Genomic DNA, 12462 nt, shown 5'->3' on the forward strand with positions numbered 1-12462 from the left:
TATGCCTATAAATTATAACAAAAAAAACCTCATGGTTTACCAAGTTGGAATTTTGATAGTATCCTTATTTTGATCTGTCCCCAGGTCCCTATCTGGAGTGAGCAGACATTTGTTCGTGTCTTCCAAGAAATAAGGAGGGAGTGGGCAGTAAAAATAGGATTTGGAAAATTCAGAAGTTCTAGATGAGGCTCAAATGTGAAAGTGAGAATCAAGGCAAAAAACTGCCCCTACCAGTAATACTGTGTAAACACACTTTATACTGAACATTCTTGGCAACTTTTATTTGCTAGTTTAAATCTAGTAAGCATCTGGGAAAACCAGGTGCCCCACCATCTGGGGCCTGCAGAATTAATTAATTAATTAATTAAATTAACAAAAGCAAGATAACCAGGGATAGCAAAACAGCAAATTTGAAAGTAAATGTAAACATTCGAAGACCATTAGAACTGGCTATAACAGACAGTCAGGGTAAAGGTCTGGCTGTAGCTCCTTAGGTAAGTCCACACTGTTCTGACCTGTGATCCTTAGAAAGGCTGACCTGGAGAAGAGATCAAGAAGGAACAGTAAGAAGGCTTCAGACAGAGGAGACTTTGGTGAAGGTTTGAAGATAAGTTTGCATCAGGAAGGCTTGACTTCATCAAATAATTACATGCTGCTAGGGTTTGGATTTTTAATGCTCTCCAAAGTTTAGCCCGGTGAAGGACTGGTCTGTCATTTGAGGGCTAAACTTCTAAGAGGTAGGACTAGTAGGGGAGCTTCAGGTTACTAGAGGTAGACTCTTAATTTAAGAGTGTTTGTGGGTTCCCAATATTTTACTGTTATTTTCCTCTTTGGCCGTAAGATAGGCAGTTTTGTACCCCGGTGGTGTCTTGTTCCATAATTGGAACCTAAAAGCAATGTGTCTGCATGACCACACAAAGGATCCTCCAGAGTTATGAGCCGGAGACACAGTGATTGCACTGAAGCATAAAACACCCTTCCTTTGTACCTCCTTGCTGAGGAGTCAACTCACATTCTGAGTATCGAACTGAGCCTCGCCTGTGGGGACATGCAGGTTTTAAAGCCGAAGTCATATAAAACTAGGGCTTCCGTGATATTTTCATTGTACTCTGCTCCTGCTCAGTCCATTGCCTTCTTGCCCCTTTGCTCGCCATATATACATGTGCTAAGTCCAGATGCTAGGCGGAAGAAAGCGTGTAGTGTCTGTCTGTCTTTCTATGGCTTCCTCATGGTCTCCTCCTGGTAACCTCTTCCTCCCACTCAGAGGTTCTTCTTCTCCTTCCAAGTGCTATGTATACATGTGTAAGTCCAGATTCTGCACAGGACAGTGAGAAGTGCTGTCCAGTTAGGCATGAGATTTCTATCCATGTCATATAAGCCTTTGTCTTTGTTTCTTGCTGGGAAAGGGCCCACTGGAGGCATTTCTAGCGTTACTGTGACAGGAGGAACCCTCTCCAGATAAAGTGACCTTATTATCAACTTGTCATATTCATTCTCTCAAAACTGGAGATGGTGAATGTATAACTGATAACAGTGAAATAGGATAATAATCTTTGTGGGTCAACTAGATGAGTTGTAATTTTGTTCACAAGAGCATGTATCTTTGAAGTGCACAATTACCTTACCTCTAGGTTCTCATCGAACCAAACTCTCACTATTGTTTTGTCGTGGAGTAGGGGAGACCCGCCGGCCTCTGAGTTGGCCTGCTTCATGGTGTGTACCTCCAGAGATGGCCATTCTGCTGCCAACATTACTCAGGTCATTTCCCTTGAAAGCCAATGGGGTGACATTTGCTTTGCCACAGAAATATGCAGACAGGTGAACACAGTCTGACCCAGTCTATCTCACAATTAAACAGGGCATGGCATCGCTTAACACAGGTATGCTCCACACTGTGATTAGTGCCTTTGTCCCCTTTAAACTTCAAGTTTTCCCACAACTTCATCATCTTCTGGCCTCCATCCTGAGGTCTCCTGCAGGCACACTAATGTAAGAAGTGTCATGGTGTTCATCTGCTTGTTAGTGTTTTGTGGGTTTCACAAATAAAGGAGAGAAACAAACATTCACCAGAGAGTTAAAATATTTAATGACAAAGTCCGAGTTGCTCTAATAGTGAACCAAAAGAACAGCTGTTAACTTGTCTCTGAATGAAACAAAAATGATACTCAATATCATAGAGAATTTCTGAAAAACCAAGAACAACACACATTAGCAGCATCACAATTCTGAAATTAGGAGTGGAACCTATCTTAACTAGTATCTCATATTTTAGGGCACTCTGTAACTGTTTCTACATAAATGCATAATCTCTGCTAGTCACAATTGTATAAAACAGATTTCACTATAATTTTAAGTCTAACACATAATATTACTTCTACCAGACCTTAAAAAAAGTTAGCTACTGGTCCTGTTACATTGTACAAATACATTCTTTGAAATGAAACATCAACCTGTTTAACTGCATAGAGCCTGGACATATCTAATCATTCTAGTGAAGAACACTACAGCTACATTCCAGGAAGAAGTGGAAATGCTGGCAAGTTCCTTTTTTTAAAATACATTGTCAATATAATTTGCAAAGTCCTTCGGAGAAAGACAGCATTTCCAGAATTCATAGTGAAGTGCAGAAACAAAATCAACACCTTAAGTCTTCTAGCAAGCTCAACCAAATGACTTGGTCCCATATAGCAGGGACTCTTAACAAGTTCATGCTGGTTACACTGCACTAGCATTTTATATTGAAGTACCTTCTACCAAAGGATGGCTATGGATTTCACATGTGTTATCAGGGGCTTCTCTGCAAGAGGCTGGACAGCTGAGAAAGGGCAGCAATTACTCTGATAGCCTGTGTGTTTGGTGGAAGACAAGCAGGAAGGATCACAAACCGAGGTCATGGTGATGGTCTATATGCTGACTGATCCGTAGAGGAAGCTAACAGAGCTTTGGGGGGTTGGGTGAGGTTCCTTTTAGTTCAGACTATTTCCAATAAGATTTAGGCCAAAACGGATCAAGAGAGAGAATGGGAGAGGGCAGGTGCAGGGCACTTACATCTATACGCTGAGGAAGAAGTCTCAGCTTTCACAGTATGCTTCTGCCTGTTCAGGAACAGCTGGCCCAAAGTTGTCGTCAGGAATCCAACAAGTGATTTTACTGTTGACTTGGATGGGGAAAGTTAGACTATTTCTCTCAACTATTTATATCAGCCCTCTGAAACTGGAATCCAGTTTTGGAAGACAAATGTTTGTGTTTTCTGAGTTAAAGTCTGCCAATGAAACCAATTTGGGGTATTATTTGGGGGCTTTTTCTTCTTATTTTTTAGGAATCGGATAGTTCCAATAGTCAGCAGATGGCAGGTTCCTGGGTTTTTTTAAAATTGTAAGACACCTAAAGAAAAGCGTAAGATATAGTAAACATTCATAGTCCGCTATGTACATTGTATAGTATATTCTTCACCTGGATTATCTGCCCCAAAGGATTATTACACTTGTTTGCAGCAAATCCCATCCTCTTCCTGACATTATACCTATGGTATTCCACGGAAAATGTGCTCTTTCTCAGGGGATGTGTCATTAGGAAAACTTAAGCTATTTAAATCAGCATTAGTAATCTAAAGTCATCTTATGTTGCTGCATTAGAGACTACATCACAAGTAAACTGGTGACTCAGTGGAGAGCAAAGAAGGAAAGGGTCCCGACGACCCAGGCGTCTGAAAACTCCATGCACTGCAGTAGCTGGCATGTGTAGCTTGCCTCATTGCTTTATGAGGAACAAGCATTTTTTAATTTTATTTTTAATGTTTAGCTTTTAACCCACGAGAAAACAAAATGTCCATAGTCTAAGTGCAGTATTACTTTGAGCAACACATAATCCAAAGGCCTGGAAGGGACTCTGTTCAGTCTGACAGCACTGTAAAGGCTTGTAACTGTGCTGCCTGTGTCAGACCAGGCAAGTTGAAACTGACGAGTATGCAATCTATCAAGAAGTACATGTTAAACGACATGAAAGAAAGTAAAAACCACAACAGTACTGAAACCTCCAAAACCCACATACCAAGAAACTAAAGGTTCATTCCCAAGGATCTTGTGAGAGAGTCTCTAAAATTAGGTATAGCTTTGTAAAAAAGAGAAAAAAAATTAGCATCTTGACACATTATAATTTACATACTTTTATCTAGACAAATTATTTCTTTTTATTTGATTTCATTCATTATTATGTTGTTTTTTTGTATGTGTTTTATATGGTGTACATATGTGTGCTGGGACATGTGGGTGGAGGTCAGAGGTCAAATCTGTGGGGTCTAGTGACCAGGTTTATGCTATAAGCACCTTCATACACTGAGCCACTCCACTGACCCTAGATATACTATTTGTTGTTAGAAATATAAGTTATTCCCACCCCCATGTTAGCTATGATAACTTGGGACAATTACAGCAAGAGAAATATCCATAAATCCATGGAGGTTTTAAAATATGTTTTACGGTAGGTCTTTACATTCAAATTTTTATCCTTCATATGATAATTCAGCTAATCAGACTGGAAGGAAGGAGCCAAAATGTTTATACGTCATCCCAGAGAGTAGAATTCTATTTGAAATTCTGATTTGTTTTTTGTGAATACTCTTGATGGTTCATGCAAAAAGATTAACATGAAAAGACAAAATCCCATTCCCCTGATATGCCCATGTGCTTTCCACAGTACAGACTTGAGTCTCAGGATAATAAATTTTAATTTTTCTCTTCAAATGAAGAGGACTAGGAGAGTAGGCGAAAGCACTGTGTGGCGTTTATTTGTACCCAGGACCATCACCCGATGCCACCATATTGAACTATTTTGTTGCTTAGTTTCAGAGAGAGAAAAAAAAATTTGTTAATTTATACCTGGCTTATTATTTGGTCTGAATTTCATATTTGAACTACAAAAACAATTTTCCTTCAAAAGGAACATATGCACACACACAGATGCACACACACACACACACACACACACACACACACACAATGGAAAAAGTAAAAATGAAGCTGATACTATTGCAGCATTCCTTAGCAAGATAGGGAAATGTATGCCCACAGCACATTGACATTCATTCATATTAACATCTGGCCATGAAGAATCAAACCCTTCAATGTCCTTATATTGGGAAAACAAAGAAACAAACAAACAAAACAACAGCAAAACCAAAGAAGCAGCCCCATCTGGACGTCTTGTAATAACTGCTGAACAAACTTCTCCACTTTCTTTAGAGTTTCACCAGGATAGGCAGTTTCTCAACATTTGTGCTTCATGGCAAGCTAAGGAGAGAGAGGGAGAGGGATGAAAAAAAAATGAGACCGTATTAATAGACAGCTCTCTCTACTTTTCCTTCCTGAATCCAGGATGAGAAATCTTATTTCTGGTACCAACCGCCACTCCCGTCCACAGTGGCTCCTGGTAGATGTGTAATACTTTCACCAGTAGGTCACAGGGCACTGCCTTTTGCCTCTTCCTTTACATCGACTTTGTTGGTACACGTGCCTGCTGGTGGAGGATGCTGTGTGTTTTCTTTCATTCCTTAGAAGGATTGATGAAAACAAAATGCAGAGAGAACAAGCGACCCACCCCAGGGATAGCTGGGAATCCCTGGTCTCTCCATATGTCAGGAAGCAACACTCCTGGGGTCTTAATACTTGATGACATCTCATGAAGTGTGAAAACTCAAGAGCATGTAGAGAGACATTCTCAAATAATCTACACAATTTCCATCCTGGACTTTTAATCAGATCCAAAGTTCCTGGCGACTAAGTTGTATCCCTTATAGAGACAAACATCAGACCTTAACTCCCAACTACTAGTGCTTTGTCTCATCCTGAAACATATTAATAATCTATCATTTCAGCAAATCCCAGGGCTGTCTCAATGTCATCTTATTGGTGGCCACAAGGAAAAGGTTAGAACCCTGAGCTCCCACTCGGAAAACAGCATCAACATTTCTTCATGTGACAGAGGATGGCTGGGCCATTGTCCTAGGTATTGTCTCTAAGAAAAACCTTAGCTTAAAGTCTTGATACCTTTTTGTGTGGTAGAGCCAGTGAAGATCTCCTCAGACCTCCCGCTGGCTGATGCTGATGGTTAATCAACGGTCAGATGCAGAGTTTTTCTGAGTACACCCATTTTGCTATACTGAGTGATAAAGCTTTTTTGGGGGGCTTGGGGTAAGAACTGTGCTGATGCCTAATAACTCCTGACATTAAAAAGCATTGTTATGGGCACAGTGAAGTGAGAGAAGAGAGGTAGGGCTCTGCCTCAGACCTAGCCCAGTCTTCTGGCCCCTTACTGCAGGGCCTATGTTTTTGTTCTGCCTCTAGTTTTCATATATTATTTAGCAAAGAGGTCCATCAAATAAACACAGAGCTGTTAAGTGTTGTGTGTAATGAATTCCAACCATAAATATTTGATCACAGCTACTGTCTTGGTATTCATTGAGCTATTAACTTTCCACTAAATAGGCTTGTGCCAGGTCACACATAGCCACTAATCTTAAGGAATGATTGCACTGTGGCTCAAGTTAGACCCTGAGCCATGGCCACCTGTACTTTGCAGAAATGCAATTGGATAGGCTTGTCAATCAGGAAAAAGACCTTCATGGGGCATGGAATCTAGCATCTTGACCTCGGACTTCTCTGTAAGAAATGAATTCATTGTTTAATCAACTACCAGGTTTTTAAAATTTGTTTGTAGCCTTTAAGTAGCTTGAACAGACTAATAACATCTAGCAAAAAGTGGTAATACCCTGGTGTATAAAAGCACCTGTGAAAGAAGGACTTTAGAATAAAGAGCACCAAACAAAATTAGGGAACCAGATTATACAATTTTGCTACTAGAGCCTTGAATGCTCCAACATCAACGCTTCCCCATTGCTCCCCATTCCTGTAAAACTGTTGGAGATTGACACAAGTGCTGGAGTTCCTCCCTTAAATGTTCCCCCTGGTTTATTTACTGAATAGTTTACAGAAATCCCCTACTAATGCTTTGTAGTCTATTCTACATAATGATAATGAAAAAAAAATCATTACTGATACTAGGATGTGCTTTAAGAGGAGAGTCCCTTCCAGCCCAAACTGAGCAACTGCAACAGAACTAACAGAGGAGAGAGAGAGAGAGAGAGAGAGAGAGAGAGAGAGAGACTGCCTTTCCCTCCCAGAGAGGGTCATGCTTATTGTCATCTCTTCTACCCTGGTGCAGAGGAGTCCAGATCAACTCTCTTTGCTGTGAGAAATGTCATTTGAGGATGCTAGTGTGGGTAATGTTCTTGCCTGCTGACTCACCACCCATGGTGGGCTGTCAGAGCCTGGAGCACACTGTGCACCCTTGAGCTTTTGGGGGGCAGGGGAAAGTGAGTGAGGCTGCTCATGCCGTTTGTGTTGCTCTTTCCTAATGGCTGGAGCTGTGCCAAACCCACAGCTCAGGAAGGAACAATACTTCCTCATGACAGGATAACCAGACTGGGGTGAGGAGTGTGCTGGGCCAGGAGAGAAGCATTTTCCCCCATCTCTGTTCTAGAGGGGACTGGCACCCACACAGCTAGAGCATGTGGCTGTACAAAAGAGACCTGTTCACGCTTGTACCTGGGTCACTGCAGGGGTCCTGGGAAAGATAAGACAAAAGATTTTTTTTTTCAATAATCTAGAAAGACAGGCCACAATTTCCATCAGAACTGGTTGTCCTCAGAGGAACTGTCACCTGGGATGATTGTTCTCTGCCACGTGTACTGTGTCTTCCTCTTGTAAACACAGCCCACTCTTCATGCGTCAACAGGCCACACATGTCTAGGGGTGTGGGGAGTGGGTAGAAGGCCTGGTTCCACCTCCGAATCTTCTTCTCACTAGCGGGCCTGGCTGGGGCTTGGCCAATGAAATCGCATCTTCATGGTAAATCTATGGTCATAGCGACCGTTCTAACCCCTAGAAAAGCAGCCACACCTTCTCTAAAGAGGTCGGCTTGCTCACTACAAACACTTCTGAGGTTGGCGATTCATGAGCACAGATCGCAGTTTTGGAGAACCGCAAGCCTAGCCCTGACATGGGTCTTACACGCCTTCGTCCACACTTGCTCAGGAAGTCTTCTCCCCTGCGAACACCTTCTGGAGGGGAAACCAATTAAAATGCCAACTTCTCTTGCCTAATCCATCTCCACTAAGACCACCCTGCCCTGCACTTACCAAAGCTGGTGACCCCTTTGCATTTGATGGCCTCATCAATTTCTGGTCTCATGGGCTGTTCTAAGACGGCTCTCTGTTCACCTACTACAAGCATCCCACTCCCTTTCCTTTTTGAATTTGGATCACATAATGTTTATCTGCATTCTTCTTTTTAAATTGCTGTTTTTGAAGATTCTCAGTCATCTGTAATAATTCCTGAGCTTCATTACTGAGCCCATTATGTCACCAAATAGGACAGGCTCAGCAAAAGCTATGTTTATTGAAATAAATCATAAACCATTTAGATTTATGTACATGTTCCCCTCCGAATTGGAGGAGATGGGTGTGGTCATTAATCAATTGCCTTCGTTTAACTGAGAAGAAAACACAGGCTTTTGAGAAATTTAGCATTTGTCCTAGCTCACCCAGATGGGAAATAACAGAGCTGGGCTCAAACATAAGAAGTTAACTGCTTTACCATGTTATTTCCCAACCATTCAGCAAACTTGGCCACAGTGTCAGGGAAATAGTGGCAATGGCCAAGAACTTGGATGTTTGTACAACCCCTGGTGAGAGGGCCGCCTATGTGGATGACATCCAGGTATTGTCTATTCCACATTAGGAAGAATAATTTCACAGCTTCCTTGGTAACCTGGTTTGTGGTTTAATCATTAGCCAAAACTATTTTAGCAGAGCTGTATCTGTGCACCACCGTGGGAAGGCAAACGAGACAATTGCCTGGACCATCTGACCTTTGCAAACTTTAGGACAACGGTAATGTTATTTCCTTTGGCTTTCCCTTTTCCAACTCAATACCAAGGCTTTCTACTCAGATGTCCACCGTCCTTCTCCCATTTAAATACTTTAAGTTGCTTTGTGTATTAGTGCATCTGGGCATGAAATCTCTCATCATTCCCTTGTACCAAAGCTTTGGGGAACACGCATCTGAGTTTACTCTGTAACAGCTTGTAATTGCGAGGTCCTGATGCCAACTTGTCTGCTGGATTTCTCAGGGAGACTTGGTTAGTTCTCCTTCAAGGAACTCTACCAGGATCTCAGAAGCAGTAGTGCACTAAGACCCTGTTGTGACAGAGTCACTGAAGTCATCTGTCAGGAACCAGTCTCCTGGAGTGCTTTCTTATGAGCCCTGGAGAAACATCTTCTGTCCACTGGAATATATTTTGCTTACTGCTTCTTGGTTGCCCATTCTTGTTTCCTCAGCAGACGTGGAGTATTCTGTGGAGGCTAATTGAATTGTTCTCCCTTAAAGATCAACTAAAACCTATCTGCAGGTCCAGATCATGAGCCTACCAGGCAGATATGTCACCATTAGAAATGGTTCCAAGAAACTTAAATTCAAGTCACCAGCTAGAAAACTAACTCCTCTTTGATTTGAAGTATAAGCACAGTAATAAATCACCTTTATCAGCTGACCAGCGGACCTCCTCTTTTCTTTGCTTTATGATTGCCTTAGATAGATGCTGACCATAAATAATCCTTTTCCCTTCTGAAAGGCAGTTCTCAGCAAAAGTAAACATGCATGCTACGTATCCAGTCACGCGAGAAGTACCATTCTCTGAGTTCTGGGACGGGAGATAATCTCGCGGCCACATCTGCTCAAAATTAGAGATCCAGAGTGGAGGTTTAGAATGGATACCCAGCCAGGTTCAGAGGGGAAACTAAGCCTTGAGACTAGAGCTTGTTCTATATGTCTGGTGAAGAGATAACAGCATGTGACATACAGTGACGGATCCTTAGAATGAGAAAGGGAGAGAGTGGAAAAGGACACCTGAGACGCTTCAAGTCCAACGCAAGTCTTTCAACTGTAGCCAATGACAGGGAAATATTGTGAGCGAGCGCTGACCTTATTTCTCCCTCTTTCCGTGAACTGAACCTGAACCCTGATATTTGGGACAGTAATTAAGAGATTTCTTTTGCTATCTTAAATACCTAAAAGTCAGAAGGTCAGAAAAAGAGATGAGGCCATTAGAAAGAAGACGGTAACCACAAAATCCAGGTACAGGGAGAAAAGTTGCCAGGCTCTAGAAATTAGAAAATGACGCACCAAAAGGAACAACAACCAAGAAAATGCGCCTTGACTTTCTCACCCACCATGGGAACAGTGTCTTGATATTATAACCTCTGATAATCCAGCATGGAGACCCTGCTCTCTGCTGGCTCACCTTGTGTGCGGTTTCTGCAAACTGCTGGGCACTGTTCTTCATGTCTTCTGTCTTCTCCTCTGCTCGGCCTAAGCGTTCCCCACGCTCGTTCAAGGCCTGGCTTGCCTTCTGTACTGCACTGGTCACACTGTCAGCTGCTGAATGGAGGATGCTGTTTCCTGGAAAGATTGCAAGAGCGTCAAGAGCTAGATTAGATCCCCACAAAGTCAGACAGATACCCACACGACAGAAAGGGCCAAGGTGGATGGTAGCTGAAAATAAGTTTCCATTCTTTTGGGTGACTCATTCATTAAAGGAAGAATACCCAAAGATCGGCCACGGGACCAGGGCAAATCCTTCCAGCTTCTCTCTACTCCACCACCATTTATTCTACTTGAGGAGGCTCCAAAAGATGGAGCCCACTGGGATTTAAGACTTACTTGCATAGGTAAATGGGAATAAGTTCACAAAATTAGGGAAGTCCAATGAGGTATATGTGCATCTTATGTACATCTATTTTATTACATTTATTTATCTTTTCTCTCATGGTGTGTGTGTGTGTGTGTGTGTGTGTGTGTGTGTGTGTGTGTGAGAGAGAGAGAGAGAGGGGGGGGGAGGGGTCAGAGGACAACATCTGGAAGTTGGTCCTATCTTCCACCACATGAGCCACTAACCACTTAATTAACTGGTGGCACACACCTACCTGGAGCCACCATACTAATTTATTTTTGATGACAAGTGTCTCACTCAAGTTTAGGTGAGCCTGGGATTCTATCTTTCATCCTCTACCCTGTAAGTGGGAATTCCAGGCATGAATTCCATGCTCTATAAAACCTGAGATTTCCCCCCAACCCCTTGGGCTGGGGAACTGAACCCAGGGCCTGGTAAATGCTAGGCAAATCCTCTACCACTGGCTGTATGCTCAGTTTTCCAGCTTGTTTTCATTTTTAGTTCGGATCAATAATCCCCAGAAACTTGGGGTCATAGTGATTTTCTAGATACAATGTTCTACACCACTAACTTTTTACTTTACCCCTTTGTCTAGCAATTAAGCCACACTCCCCATGGCATGGCTGAGAGCTATGATTCAATAATGAGCTCTTAAGTTCAAAGGTGATATGATGGCTTCCAACCTCTGATCCTATGGTTTGGGTTGGGTGCCTGGGCTTCCATGTGTGAGTTCTAGAATATTAAAAGCAAAGCCACAGCACTGCTAGCAGCTAGCAGGTAGGATACCATCAGAGAAACTTGCTTCTGAGGAAACATAGCATTTTCACAGTCCAGAATGATACCAAAGAAAGTAGAAGTCAACCACACCTCCAGAGGTCATGCATCCTTGATACTCTACTTGCCAAGAGAGGCAGCATGACTTGGGAAATATCTTGCAGGGACATTAGCCACCGAAGACAAGCACAGTGCCCAATAACAACCTCAGGAAAATTTATAGCTGTATTTTGTTAACATTGAATGGCAATATATATATATATATATATATATATATATATATATATAATATATTATATATATATATAATAGTTTTGTCTTTCAATAAGTTGATTACATCATTTTACTTTGTACCTGGGATGGATACTTCTAACCACAGATAGCTTTTAATAGAAATGTAATTTCCACTAGTCTACAAGGGCTGGATAATTTATCCTTTGTGGGAACTTTCTGGAGTTTGTGGAAAAGAATCTCAGGTGAGGAGTGCCTGGTCTAGAGGCAGCACTGAAGAAATTACTTTCCATTTACATTCTAAAAAAAAAGTGATTAGGGTTAACTAATGTCACCACTCGTAGCTAGCACCACATAGTTATGTATCCATATATCGAGACACAGTGACATCCATATACATACACACAGTGAGTACAGATTTGAGGTGACTGCACCCCAGGGAAATCTGCTTGGGCACAAAGGAAATTCTGGGACTTCAGAACAAATTTTGCAGAAGAAACCTTAGTCTTACATTGTTTTCATTCTGTACCAGTAAGTACGATAGCATTCCATTATCATAGCTAATATATATATATAATATATAATATATAGCTAAGCAGGGTTTAGCAAGCAGAAAAACATTCAAAACTATTGCTTCATTTCCTGTCCAAAATTCTGAGGAAGCAGAAAAGC

At 41.8% G+C, this 12462-nt stretch overlaps 1 protein-coding gene across 2 annotated transcripts in view; it reads right to left on the reverse strand.

Annotated features, from left to right (window-relative positions):
- Positions 1-2051: 2051 nt before the first annotated feature.
- The window catches only part of Stxbp6 (syntaxin binding protein 6), a 217440-nt gene continuing 207029 nt past the window's right edge, over positions 2052-12462 (reverse strand). For both annotated transcript variants that reach the window (XM_029540665.1, XM_021202384.2), the window contains exons 5-6: positions 10357-10514; positions 2052-5288 (exon numbers count right to left, since the gene is read on the reverse strand). In XM_029540665.1, coding sequence (XP_029396525.1) covers positions 5265-5288; positions 10357-10514 — 182 coding nt within the window. In that variant the 3' untranslated portion in view covers positions 2052-5264. The remainder of the gene's footprint in view (positions 5289-10356; positions 10515-12462) is intronic.

Source organism: Mus pahari, chromosome 7 (genome assembly GCF_900095145.1).
Source record: "Mus pahari chromosome 7, PAHARI_EIJ_v1.1, whole genome shotgun sequence".
In the NCBI taxonomy this organism is placed as follows: domain Eukaryota; kingdom Metazoa; phylum Chordata; class Mammalia; order Rodentia; family Muridae; genus Mus; species Mus pahari.